Raw genomic sequence first — 13883 nt, 5'->3', positions numbered from 1 at the left:
TGAGAATACTGGGAAGGGCAAGGTTCTGCTCTCCTCCATCTTGATGAGTTAATTGAATTTAAACTATTTAGGCACTTGGAACTATAATTACACGATAGTTTGAGTTTCTATGGCCCCTTACATACAACCATATAATGTAGAATATCGGCAGAAAATCCCACAATATCTGCTTTGAACTGGGTTATCCAAGTCCATACTGCCATATATTCCAGTTCAAAGCAGATAATGTGGGATTATATTCAGTTTTGTGAAAGGGACCTAACTCCACACTGCCATATAATCCAGTTCAATGTGGATTTTATACAGCTGTGTGGAAGGGGTCATAGAAACTAAAATGTTCAGCTGAGTTGACCCTTGAAAGCACTACAAATAGACCCACTTCAGAGAGCTGAAAAGCAAACATGCAAATTCCATGCATTATACCTAATCAAAGACTATTGCTTTTTGAAAAACATTGCCAGGTGAACCTCTTAGACAAACAATGGGGTTTTTTAAAAATTTAAATTCTTAACATTTTGGTTCATAGTTGCAAGAACTGTTTGTTGCATTAACCAAGAAGCTGTTGTTTTGCTGAGTTGCACAAAAAAATTGCTAACTTTTATCTTCCTCAAAATATCTGTATTCTCAACTATTACACAACTGGCATCTTTTTTGCATGACAATACTACTAATTTAGCTAATTTGTTTCCTGTCGTGCTTTTGTTTAAAGAAAAAGGACCTTCAGTAAGGCCTTCGAGAAAGTCCCCCACGACCTTCTGGCAAACAAACTAGTAAAATGTGGGCTAGACAAAACTACGGTTAGGTGGATCTGTAATTGGCTAAGCGAACGAACCCAAAGGGTGCTCACCAATGCGTCGTCTTCATCATGGAAAGAAGTGACAAGTGGAGTGCCGCAGGGCTCCGTCCTGGGCCCGGTTCTGTTCAACATCTTTATTAACGACTTAAACGAAGGGTTAGAAGGCACGATCATCAAGTTTGCAGACGACACAAAACTGGGAGGGATAGCTAACACTCCAGAAGACAGGAGCAGAATTCAAAACGATCTTGACAGACTAGAGAGATGGGCCAAAACTAACAAAATGAAGTTCAACAGGGACAAATGCAAGATACTTCACTTCGGCAGAAAAAATGGAAATCAAAGATACAGAATGGGGGACGCCTGGCTTGACAGCAGTGTGTGCGAAAAAGACCTTGGAGTCCTCGTGGACAACAAGTTAAACATGAGCCAACAATGTGATGCGGCTGCTAAAAAAGCCAATGGGATTCTGGTCTGCATCAATAGGGGAATAGCGTCTAGATCCAGGGAAGTTATGCTCCCCCTCTATTCTGCCTTGGTCAGACCACACCTGGAATACTGTGTCCAATTTTGGGCACCACAGTTGAAGGGAGATGTTGACGAGCTGGAGGAGGGCGACTAAAATGATTAAGGGTCTGGAGAACAAGCCCTATGAGGAGCGGCTTAAAGAGCTGGTCATGTTTAGCCTGCAGAAGAGAAGGCTGAGAGGAGACATGATAGCCATGTACAAATACGTGAAGGGAAGTCATAGGGAGGAGGGAGCAAGCTTGTTTTCTGCTGCCCTGCAGACTAGGACACGGAACAATGGCTTCAAACTACAGGAAAGGAGATTCCACCTGAACATCAGGAAGAACTTCCTCACTGTGAGGGCTGTTCAGCCGTGGAACTCTCTCCCCTGGACTGTGGTGGAGGCTCCTTCTTTGGAGGCTTTTAAGCAGAGGCTGGATGGCCATCTGTCGGGGGTGCTTTGAATGCGATTTCCTGCTTCTTAGCAGGGGGTTGGACTGGATGGCCCATGTGGTCTCTTCCAACTCTACTATTCTATGATTCTATGATTCTATGACCTAACCAGAAGAAGAAGTGTCCAGATGTCGATGGCTTCAGATAAGGTGTGTCTCGTGTTGTTCAGAAAGTGCATTGCACAGCTCAGTTTCAGGCTGGATCTACACTGCCCTGTATTGCAGGATCAGATCCCAGATTATCTATTTATCCCAGATTATCTGGCACTGCAGTGTGGACTCATATAATCCAGTTCATCCCTTCTACACAACCATGTAATCCAGATTATCAACAGATAATCCACACCATCTGTTTTTAATTAGATTATATGAGTCTACATCACCATATTATCCAGTTCAAAGTACATAATCTGGATTTTATATGGCAGGGAGTCTTCAAAGCAAATAATCTGGGATATAGAGCAGTGCAGATCCAGCCTCAGGGCCCTTCCACACAGCCATACAACCCAGAATATCAAATCAGATAATCCACATTATATGTCTTGAATTGGATTATATTTATTTATTTACAGCATTTATATTCCGCCCTTTTCACCCCGAAGGGGACTCAGGGTGGATCACACTGCACAAATAAAGGCAAACATTCAATGCCATGACACAGAACAGAGACAGAGACAAGACGCAGGCACCGGGCTGGCCTCAAACTCATGACCTCTTGGTCAGAGTGATTTGTTGATTTGTTGCAGCTGGCTTGCTTTCCAGCCTGCGCCACAGCCCGCTTCATACTGCCATATATTCCAGGTCAAAGCAGCTAATATGGGATTTGATTCAGCTGTGTGGAAGGGGCCCTAGATGATGCAGTTCTTGCCAGTCCTAGGCAACAAAGTACGTGGCAAGAACGATATGTTTTTTAATGAATTGATATACAGGCAGTCCCCGAGATACAAACATCCGACTTACAAATGACTCACAGTTAAGAACGGAGGTGAGACAACAGGAAGTGAGAGACATCTACCCCTCGGAAATTTACTCCTGAAAGAGTTATTATGGGGAAAGGGTGCTTACACTGAAGCTTTCTCACCAATCATTTGTTCCACAAGCCAAATTTCTCAAAGTCAAGTTATTAGAGGAATAGAAAGTGAGATGGGGGGGAGGGGAAGCAAAACAAAACCACAGGTGTCTTAACCCTTCTCTGTGCTATCCAAAACGATCTCTGTGTGTGTGTAAGAACAAACCTACTGAAGCTATCTCGTTTGTAACTATCTAAAATAAATATGTACAAGTGGGAACGCCATCACTCAATAAAACAACAGAAAAAATAACAATAGGATGTAAATAAATAAACCAGCGCAGCACTCCTAATTCCAGTTTCATCAATAATTAAATTCACATGAAGAAACTTTCAGTATGTTCCAGATTTTTTTTGTCAACAGTTATGAATGTTTATATGCAAAAAATCATTCCAAAGTCCAAGATGATACAGAGATGGTTGTTTCCATATGGACTGTTTTTTTTTCCAAGAAAAGCGTCCTTGTTTGTTTGTCCTTTGTAATTCTTATATTGTCTGACGATTTTGCTAGTACTGTATCTAGGAACTCTATAGACCATGCATGGCAGTCTTATGCTGTTAATGAAAAAACACAGTAGGTTGCTTTTATTATTTTAAAGTGTGCTGTAAGACTAAGGCCAGAAAGTAGGTGATTTGTAGCTGATCGGAAGGGATTTCTAGTTCCTGATAGGGCAAATTTACCACGTGCTAAATAATTAAGAAAGTTAGAGACAAGTAACAGTGGATTATTATGTGAAAGGACTTGCAGCTCTGCTCAGTTCTGTGATAGCAAAGCCTAACTTCTGAGTTCTTTAATTCTGACGTATTTGCTATTTGTTTTTAATTTGATGTCTTTTGAATTTTGGTTTTAAAAAAGCGCAAGAAGCAATCTCATAAATCTGATGTCTGGTAGATATCAGAATTTAATCAGAAACAAATCTGGAATTTATTATGCCATTATGCAAGCCTAATTAGTATGGAGAACATTAATAGTTAGGTCTGTTTTTAATAGTAGTTCTTATGTAACCAGAAACTAGTTATCTGGCACCTATCAATCCCCATAGGGATAACAGAGGGCCCTTCCACACAGCCCTATATCCCAGAATGTCAAGGCATAAAATCCCACAATATCTGCTTCGAACTGTGTTGAGTCCACACTCAAGATGTGGGATTTTCTGCCTTGATATTCTGGGTTATATGACTGTGTATATATATGGCTGCCCCTATATCCCATGATCTGATCCTAGATTATGTTTATACCAAGTTATTGTTAATCCAATTTAAAGCAAATAATTTGGTATAAAATCCTGGGAAATAGTGTAGAAGAGGCCAAGAGCTACACTGCCATATAATGCAGTTTGGAACTACATAAGTTTATAGGAGACTCAGTGTAGATAATTCAGTTCAAACTGCAAAAAAAATGGCTCTTTGCAGTTCAATATACAGTAGAGTCTCACTTATCCAACATAAACGGGCCGGCAGAATGTTGGATAAGCAAATATGTTGGATAATAAGGAGGGATTAAGGAAAAGCCTATTACACATCAAATTAGGTTATGATTTTACAAATTAAGCACCAAAACATCATGTTAGACAACAAATTTGACATGAAAAATAGTTAAATATGCAGTAATGTTATGTTGTAATTACTGTATTTACGAATTTAGTACCAAAATATCACGATGTATTGAAAACATTGACTACAGAAATGCATTGGATAATCCAGAATGTTGGGTAAGCGAGACTCTACTGTAATAGTTCAATCTGCAATTGTATGGCAGTATAGATCCACCCAAAGAAAATCAACCGTGGGCCCTTCCACACAGCCATAAAAACCAGAATAACCCATAATTTCTGCTTTGAACTGGGAACTGGGTTATCTATGTGTGTGTTAACTACTGTTTTAAACCATTGTTTTATGTTTTGTTGTTATGCTGGGCTTGTCCCTGTTGTAAGCTGCCCCGAGTCCCTTTGGGGAGATGGTGGCGGGAAACAATAAAGTTATTACAGTAGAGTCTCACTTATCCAAGCTAAACGGGCCAGCAGAAGCTTGGATAAGCGAATATCTTGGATAATAAGGAGGGATCAAGGAAAAGCCTATTAAACATCAAATTAGGTTATGATTTTACAAATTAAGCACCAAAACATCATGTTATACAACAAATTTGACAGAAAAAGTAGTTCAATACGCAGTAATGTTATGCTGTAATTACTGTATTTACGAATTTAGCACCAAAATATCATTATACAGAAGTCTCACTTATCCAACACTCGCTTATCCAACATTCTGGATTATCCAACGCATTTTTGTAGCCAATGTTTTAATAAATGATATTTTGGTGCTAAATTCGTAAATACAGTAATTACAACATAACATTACTGCGTATTGAACTACTTTTTCTGTCAAATTTGTTGTATAACATGATGTTTTGGTGCTTAATTTGTAAAATCATAACCTAATTTGATGTTTAATAGGCTTTTCCTTAATCTCTCCTAATTATCCAACGTTCTGCCGGCCTGTTTATGTTGGATAAGTGAGACTCTACTGTATATTGAAAACATTGACTACAAAAATGGCTTGGATTATCCAGAAGCTAGGATAAGCGAGGCTTGGATAAGTGAGACTCTACTGTATTATTATCTGAGTTCCCGCTGCCATATAATCAAATTCAAAGGAGATAATGTGGGATTTGATTCAGTTGTGTGGAAGGAGTTGGTGAAGCCTAAGAATATGCTGCCTTGGGCCCCTTCCATACAGCTGAATTCAAAGCATATATTGTATGCTTTGAACCGAGTCAAGATATTCTAGTCCTAAAGCAGATTTTGTGGGATTATCCGCCTTGATATTCTGGGTTATATGGCTGAGTCTGTGGAAGAGACCTGAGTTTGCTTTAATGATGCAATCGGAGACCAAAGTCCTTCTTCTCTGTCTCTCTTTCCTGTTTTGCTCGGACTGCTACGCCACGCCCAGCGGCCTCGCGCCACACACTTCTTCGCGCGCCAAGCCTCACCCTGGGAGGAGAGAGAGAGCGAGGCAGGCAGTCAGGCAGGCGCGCGCCCGCCCACCGAGGCACCACCCCCTTTTTCCCTTCTTCTTATCTTGCCTGCGATTGGTTGGTGGGGAAAGTTTTTTTTAAAAAGCAGCAAGGCGAGGAGCACGTGACCCAAGCCGTGCGCTCTGTGGAAGGCTGTGGAAGCTTCAGCGGAAGAGGTGAGGGAGCGTCGGTTGGCGCGGCGGCGACAGTTGCAGCCGCCGCACGTGTTGGTTGCGCGCGCGAGGGAGGAAGGGAGGGGCCCTCGCCCTCTCTTTTTATTATATGAGGTGCTTTCCTCTCACCCACAGCTTCCAGAAACAAGGAGGAAGGTGCTTTGCCACGCCATGGACGACGAGGATTGGGACATGGAGATCCACGGGAAAGAAGGGGCTGCTGCTGCTGTTACTTTGCCGGCTTTCCAGCCCAGCTTCCAGAAAAGGGTGGGTGGCTGAGAGGCCTGAGGCCCTTCCACACAGCCATACTACCCGAGACATCATGACATATAATCCACAGTATCCGTAGATTATCTTTCTATTGACGCCCCTTCCATATACTTGAATAAAACCCCACATTATCTTCTTTGAACTGGGATATAGGGCAGTGTGCCTAGGGGCCCTTCCACACAACGTATAACTCAGAATATCAAAGCAGAAAATCCCACAATATCTGCTTTGAACCGGGATATCCGAGTCCACACTGCCATATACAATGTGATGCAGCAGCTTAAAAAAGCCAATGGGATTTGGCCTTATTATCCAAGATACTCGCTTATCCAAGCTTCTGCCGGCCCGTTTAGCTTGGATAAGTGAGACTCTACTGTATAACCAATGTGTTACAAACACACATACATTCATAGAAAGCAAAACTCTTATATTAAGGGTTTGTGAGTCCAATGACAACCAGAGTTCATGTTCCACATTGTAACACATTGATTATATTTTGGTTTAGTGATGTGTATTTTGAAGCATTTAGTATATTTATCCCTGAATATCAAGGCAGATGATCACAGTATCTGCTTTCAACTGAAGCCCTTAATATATCTTACATCGCTTTTGTTGCTTAGGGCTGCCAAGAACAGCATAATCTGGGGCCCTTTCCACACAGCTGAATAAAACCCAACTGGGAGTTTACTGTATATACTTATGTGACAGAACACTTATAAAACTGTCTAGATCAGTAGTTCTCAGCCTGTGGGTCCCCAGATGTTTTGGCCTTCAACTCCCAGAAATCCTAACAGCTGGAAATCCTAACAGCTGGGCTTTCTGGGAGTTGTAGGCCAAAACACTTAGGGACCCACAGGTTGAGAATCACTGCTCTAGATCCTCCAGTGCACCTTTGTGGTTTACCTCTGCCATTCTAAAAAAGATAGTGATTGGGTGATATTTCAGGGATTATTTGTTCTAAAATGACACACTTGATTTGACCAGCTCTTTTTAAAAGGAGAAATTGAATTATTGATAACACTGGGTTTTACATCCATAATAATAACTTTATTTTTCTATTCTGCCTCCATCTCCCCGAAAGGAGTCGGCACAGCTTACATGGGGACAAGCCCGATCCAAGAAAAATTAAAACCAAACATAGATTAAAACATATCTCTATAGAATAGAATGCATTGTAGCTAGAAACCATTTTAACTCACATTCATGTAGTAATTTCAGTGAGTCCCTTTTCATTGTTTTAGGGGGTGTTATCTGGAAGAGTAAATGAAACAACATCCAGCTTCAGTAAGATACCAGGTATGTGTGAATGAATTTTATGCACATATATATTTAGAAAAACATGGCTACAACATTTTCATGATAAGGGATCAAGTGATTATGTCAAGTTTGATAAATTGAGTTCTTGAATATCGTTGTGAAATATGTGGAATCTCCCCTTGGATTGAATTGATGGAATGTAGTAAACTTCATTTGATGAATTGAAAAGCATATCTATTTGAACCATCAACATAGGGAAAATAATTGGAATATCATTGCTTCATAACTTTATTAATGAATGTACATAAAGCAAAATGAATGGTCACATGTGTGCCAGCATGCACTGGTCTTAGGCATTTTCTGTTGTGAGAGACGAGGATTGCCTTTTCAAAATAACATGCCAGTTATCAGTGCTTCAGAATGAGGAAAATCAGATTAAGTGTTTCAAAGCAAAAGATCTCTTGGTTGAAACACATTTATCTGATTTAGACAGATAATTCAATCTATCAGCCTCGCAGTGAATATCACCGCCAGGATGGATGGAATTTGATTTCTGAAGCTATTGTTTGTTAAATGACGATATGTAAAAAGCCTGAGTTTTGAGTTGTGTGTCTATATTTTCTGTGGCAAATGAATTCTTAGGCTTGATTAGTAGGAATCCACGGTGAAGACACGGAACAATGGCTTCAAACTACAGGAAAGGAGATTCCACCTGAACATCAGGAAGAACTTCCTCACTGTGAGAGCTGTTCGACAGTGGAAGTCTCTCCCCGGGGCTGTGGTGGAGGCTCCTTCCTTGGAGGCTTTTAAGCAGAGGCTGGATGGCCATCTGTCGGGGGTGCTTTGAATGCGATTTCCTGCTTCTTAGCAGGGGGTTGGACTAGATGGCCCATGTGGTCTCTTCCAACTCTACTATTCTATGATTCTATGAATCCCTTATCCTCACTGAGGTAAAGGTTATGGCCAATAGTATCTCAGGTTGCATCTACACTGTACACATAAAAGTACAAATTTATTTAAAAAATCTTAATAAAGACTAGATTTTGCGCATTCTGGAAAGATGAAGCTTAGTAACACACACAACCTTAGAAATGAACAACAGTTGTTGCAATATCTTTCTTCTAAACAGTCAGTTTTGCTTGCATTAAGTTGGCGAGAACTAACTTAATGCATTTCACTGCACTTTAACTTTGATTCTGTGCTATGGTAGTTTAATGAGTCAAAAGCACTCCTTGGTGGGGAAGGCTGAAGACCTTATAAAACTACATCTCCCATGGTTCCATAGCATTGGTCCATGGCAGTTAAAGTGGTGTCAAACTGCATTGTAGGTGCACACTCAGTGCCACGTTGGTAAGTAGAACTGTATTTGTGTTCTGTTCATTAACTTTCTCTGTAGGTATATAAAGGTGCTGTGGATTGTGATATAAAATGTTGAGCTAAGTAGTCTTTTTGTCTGATCTGATAGGGCTCTGAGAGCCGTATGTCATGTTCCTGTATTACCCTAGAATGGATAAGATGGAAGGAAATCAATATGGACAAGTTACAAACAAATTTAGTACACAGTCTAGCCCTCAGTTTTGTAAAAAATGGGAAATGCTTCTAAGAATTGTGCCTTTTCCACCTAACTATATTCTGTTGGTAGCTCCAGATTTGATTGGTGGTAGTACGTTGTGGTATAGGCATGTGCAAACTTCGACCCTCCAGATGTTTTGGACTTCCACCTCCTACGATTCCTAACAGTTGGTAAGCTGGCTGGGATTTCTGCAAGTTGAAGTTCAAAACACCTGGAGGGCCAAAACTTGCTCATGTCTTGTGGTACACAGCTGAAAGTGGTGAAAAGGAAACCTCAAGTCACTAATTATAATTTTAGGATAGGATAGAGTGGATGTTTTATGATCTTACAACTACTTCTTGATTCAAGTCCTTTTGAATGTAGTACACTTTTTGAGTAAAAATTAATGTTATGCTTCACATTTAACTGTAGTCTAAAGAACAATGTATGTTTGAAAGTTGAGTGTGCTTTGTGATTTTAATTTTGGTTGTACTTAAATTTTTTCCAAGATACTAAAACAGCTACTTGTACCTGAAATTACACATATATGCATATGATGAAGTGGACTACATTACATTAGTTAAATCTTTAGGTTATATTAGGATTTTTTTGCACACTTTAATCACAAGTAGTTGAGTACTTTTAAATGATTTTTCTCTGCATTAATTACAAAGACATCTATCAATTTAGTGACTTTTAATTTGTTCTGTCACCAGTATGTATTAATTCTCAGAGAGTTTGTCCTTTATACAAGTTTTAAATTGAGCCCCAATTTAAGTAATTAACAGGCAAATACTGTACATATTGGGATCATTAGCCACATATATTCTAGAGTCTAGAAGACTGTTCTGTTTTGATCTGTGGTCTGTTAGAAGTTTTATGCTTTTGTCATCAATGGCAAAGATGAACATTATGTTGATTGTGTCCTGTGGTGGAGAAGGATGTCCTTGGGTGGGTTTAGCTAATTCTAGAGGGGTTTTTTTTTCCTGGAACCTTCAGAGGTGAATTATCCATATCTACAAAGAGAACCTGTTTTCTTTCAGGGAAAAATGTGGTATTTCTCACATTGAAACTGCAAGCACAGATCTTTGCAAAGGAAGTTTTTTCCCTATAATTGCTAAAACCTGAGCAGGCTGCTTCCTTTTGTGATATGGTAGAAAATCTGCTATGATTATTCAACAAAATATGTGAATGAATTAGTGCTCCCTCTCTCTTGCATGTCCACATAGAAGCTTTGGAGTAGAGGCCAAGGCTTCTAATTAAGAGTTGCTTCTTTCCATGAGTAAAGAAAAGGGTTCAGAATAAGTGATAAGAGGCCTTACCTGTTTTCATTAGGCAGTGGTTTCATAGTCTGTTTGTACTAGGGCCTCTCTTCTTTGAAGAGAAGGTATTTCAGAGAACAAAGATTTGAACTATGAAGACTTCTATTAAAGCTTATTGATTTTTTTTTAAAAAAAAATACCACTGACCTTTGGTAATTACTGAGGTTTACTTCCAGGACAACTCACTGATAGATACAAAATCTTGGTTAGATGAATTGGAAGAGATCACAAAAGCCAAAAGAAACATCTATTCTGCTTCTGTCAGACTACTTGGAATAATGTGTGCAGTTCTGGGCACCACAATTCAAAAAGCATATTAATAAGCTAGGATGTGTCCAGAAAAGGGCGAACAGTATGACAAACTGTTTGGAAGTCAAGCTCTATGAAGAGCAACTTAGGGAGCTGGTATGTTTAGCTTGAAGACAAGAAAGCTGAGAGGGGAGTCTCCTTCCCTTAAGCAGAGTTTGAATGGCTATCTGTCAGAAGTGCTTTGATTTTGTGTTCCTGCATGGCAAGGGGTTGGGTTGGATGGCTTTTGTGATCTCTTCCGATTCTGTGATTCTAACAAGAGAGGATACTGCTGTTAGCTAATTTGTAGGACCACTTTGCAGTTTAACCAAGTGGTTGAGAGCCTCACTTTTTAGGATGTAGATATCACTGTGTCTTAACAATTTTTGTTTACTGATAGGGAAGATTACTGCTGTAGGTAATTAAAGGGGTGTCTATTGCATACATATACATACATACATTAAATTTTTCAAAATACCTTTTAAAGTATGTCAACTGCATATATACTGAGATACTGTTCACTAGCTAACAATAGTAATGATTATTATAAACAAGTTTCAGCTGATAATCACATTTCTTACAACATCTTAGGTGTTGATGGAACACCAAACAGAGATGAGAAACCAACAGGTGGATTTGGGGGTGGATTTGGAGGTGGAAGGATATTTGCAAACAGAGGTAATTTTTTATACTTGCATTTTTCAATTAGGGATGTCAATTCAGGATCACTTATGTCTTCTAAAAAATTATCATAATTATAAAACAGGTAGGCAACTAGCAGAATTGAGAATACAGCAGGCCTGATAAAACAAGCCCACAATTCTGTAGTGTGTGATTTAAAAAAGAGTTCATGCTGAATTCAAAGACATAGATATGTTAATATGGATCAGTATACAAAGGGATTTTGTAGCACCTTTGAGACTAATTGAGGGAAACCCAGATGCCACTTCTACCCTCACATCTACTGAGGAAGTGTCACAATGGGGCCTAATCACATCGCTCATAAAATTAGAGGTACTTTCACTTGTTTATCCGTTGATACGTGTCTGTCAACATTGCCCTTCAGCACCCTACATTGGGCAAACGGCAATATCTGTGCCTTTGGATGAATGGAAATCAACTGATTTAGAAAATGAAATAAACAAAACCCATTTGCAGAACATGTCAGTCTTCCAGAACATTTAATCTCAGACCTCAAAACAGCAGTCCTTAAACAGAAACACACTAAGGAAGATTGGAAAGAGAAATAGCAGAATTGGAATATAATCCAATAACCCCAGTCCATCAACAGTGAGTTGAACGTAGACAGTAATTTCCTGGCATATAACACAAAAGTGGTTTCCAGTTTTATCCACCATTCATATGGTTTATCTTAATGGTGTCTGTGAAATCACACATACGGGTTTACTTTTTGCATGTGCAGTTTAGAATCTTCTAGATCTTTCCTATTGAAACATTTTGATAGTAGCCCCGCTTACTCTTCTAGAGAGTATATACTGTATGCCCAAAAGCGGAGCTACAGCCTCAGATCTTTTTCCCGTGCTGACTGCAGCTAAGAACCTTTGGTTTGTGCCTTTATTAACTTTTCTGACGGTTTCTGACTGCACTGGGCTTGGTTTTTGCTGTCTTTCTCTATTCCTGACACCATGTACTATGTTTTTTATGTTTGGGGGAGGGCATATGCCGGTTGTTTGGGCCTGTGCCATCTTCCAGGCCTTTATCCCCAAGCAAGGCGCACAAGAGAATCCAGCTTAAAAGCGCTCTTATACGAGCAAGCTGTGGCATCAACTGCAGCACGCTAAGCCAAATGCCCGGCGCCAGACTGTTTTACCCTGAAGGACATGCCCTTGCAAGTATCGGGCCCTCTCCACCCTCCCATAGGTCAGAAGGCTTGGGGGAACAAGCTTTGGTGCTAACAGAAGTGTGCCCGGCGTCAGACAGTTCTGCCCTGGAGGGCATGCCCCTGCAAGGATTGGCCCCTCTCCACCCTCCCGTGACTGTTTATGGACAATGGCTATGTCTTTGTGTGGTCTTCACTCCATGCATTTGATGAAGTAGACTTAAGACTCCAAAAACGTATTTTTCTCAGTCTCGAAAGGTGCTGCAAAATCCCTTTGTGTTCATGCTGAATGTAAATCATAATGATAGAATTCAGTGTAATGCTAAATAAGCCAATTTTAATGTAGAGAAGTGGTTGCTGATTTTTTTATATTTCCCTGTGTGTAAAATGTGCACGTGACAAAGCTATGGAATATTCTCTCTCATTTTGAATATGTTCTAACACAGATTATGAGACTAATAGAACTGAGTGACACTGCTGATATGGATAGTCAAAGTAAAGTAGGAATGTTTTCCAGTGGTGTTTAGAAAGTTCATACATATTGTGAAAACTATGCATACAGAATTGTAAAATATTTGTCATATAATAGCCATTATATGTCTAAACCAGGAAACAGGTATGAAGAAAGACAGAGTTTTGATTCAGAAAGAGGTAAGATTGCCTTGCAATTCTCCCAGGGAACTTTAGCAACCTATGCTGTGGACAAATGCAAAGAATTTTGAGCATCATTTGTTTCTTTTATTTACTTTTCAAGGCAGCTAATAACCACACACTTTGGTTAATTTAAAACAAAGCAAATCCAAAAATTAAAGAATTAAATGGCACTGTGTATGTTAGATTAAATGCAGTTAAAATACGATAAATACAATTAAAATGGATTAAAAACCAACAAATCTCCCCCAAATCCCACCCACAACCTTCCCAGCAATGTGTCCCTTATACTTCTCCAAATGCCTCCTGACAGAGAAAGGTTTTGACTTACTTGCAGAGCTATGTGTCTTATATTACAACAAACTGCTGCATCTCATCTAGAAAAGTATGGATTGTAGTAGCAGGTACATTTTGTTGTTCATGACCATGATGTTCATAGTAAGTAGGACACACAAATATACTTTTAGTATATACTCAGAGGATGCAGGATAAATATTCTGGCTTCTTTTGTTTCTGTACACAGTCCCATGAATTATATATTGTGAGTTCCTTGTTTTTCAGTGGTCAAAGTACATTTGCTAGTTAAAAAATCTTAGGTTTCACTTTTCAACCAATTTTGTTTCCTGACAGTATTCTGGCCCCTAGTCCCTCAGATAAGCAGGGACTTTCTATTATGGACCCTTTGTTCTTTGC

General features: G+C 39.6%; 1 protein-coding gene across 3 annotated transcripts in view; it reads left to right on the top strand.

The window, feature by feature from the left end:
- The first annotated feature begins 5855 nt into the window (after positions 1-5855).
- The window catches only part of ddx4 (DEAD-box helicase 4), a 31055-nt gene continuing 23027 nt past the window's right edge, over positions 5856-13883 (top strand). The window contains exons 1-5 of one of the 3 annotated variants that reach the window (XM_008102851.3): positions 5857-6013; positions 6146-6277; positions 7522-7576; positions 11291-11377; positions 13149-13190. In XM_008102851.3, coding sequence (XP_008101058.2) covers positions 6182-6277; positions 7522-7576; positions 11291-11377; positions 13149-13190 — 280 coding nt within the window. In that variant the 5' untranslated portion in view covers positions 5857-6013; positions 6146-6181. Of the gene's footprint in view, positions 6014-6145; positions 6278-7521; positions 7577-11290; positions 11378-13148; positions 13191-13883 lie in introns of all 3 variants that reach the window. The other 2 variants (XM_062972403.1, XM_062972404.1) reach the window with 2 other exon arrangements.

This window comes from Anolis carolinensis, chromosome 2 (genome assembly GCF_035594765.1).
Source record: "Anolis carolinensis isolate JA03-04 chromosome 2, rAnoCar3.1.pri, whole genome shotgun sequence".
Taxonomy (NCBI): domain Eukaryota; kingdom Metazoa; phylum Chordata; class Lepidosauria; order Squamata; family Dactyloidae; genus Anolis; species Anolis carolinensis.
Note: the sequence above shows the minus strand (reverse complement) of the source record. Positions and strands in the feature narration are given on the sequence as shown.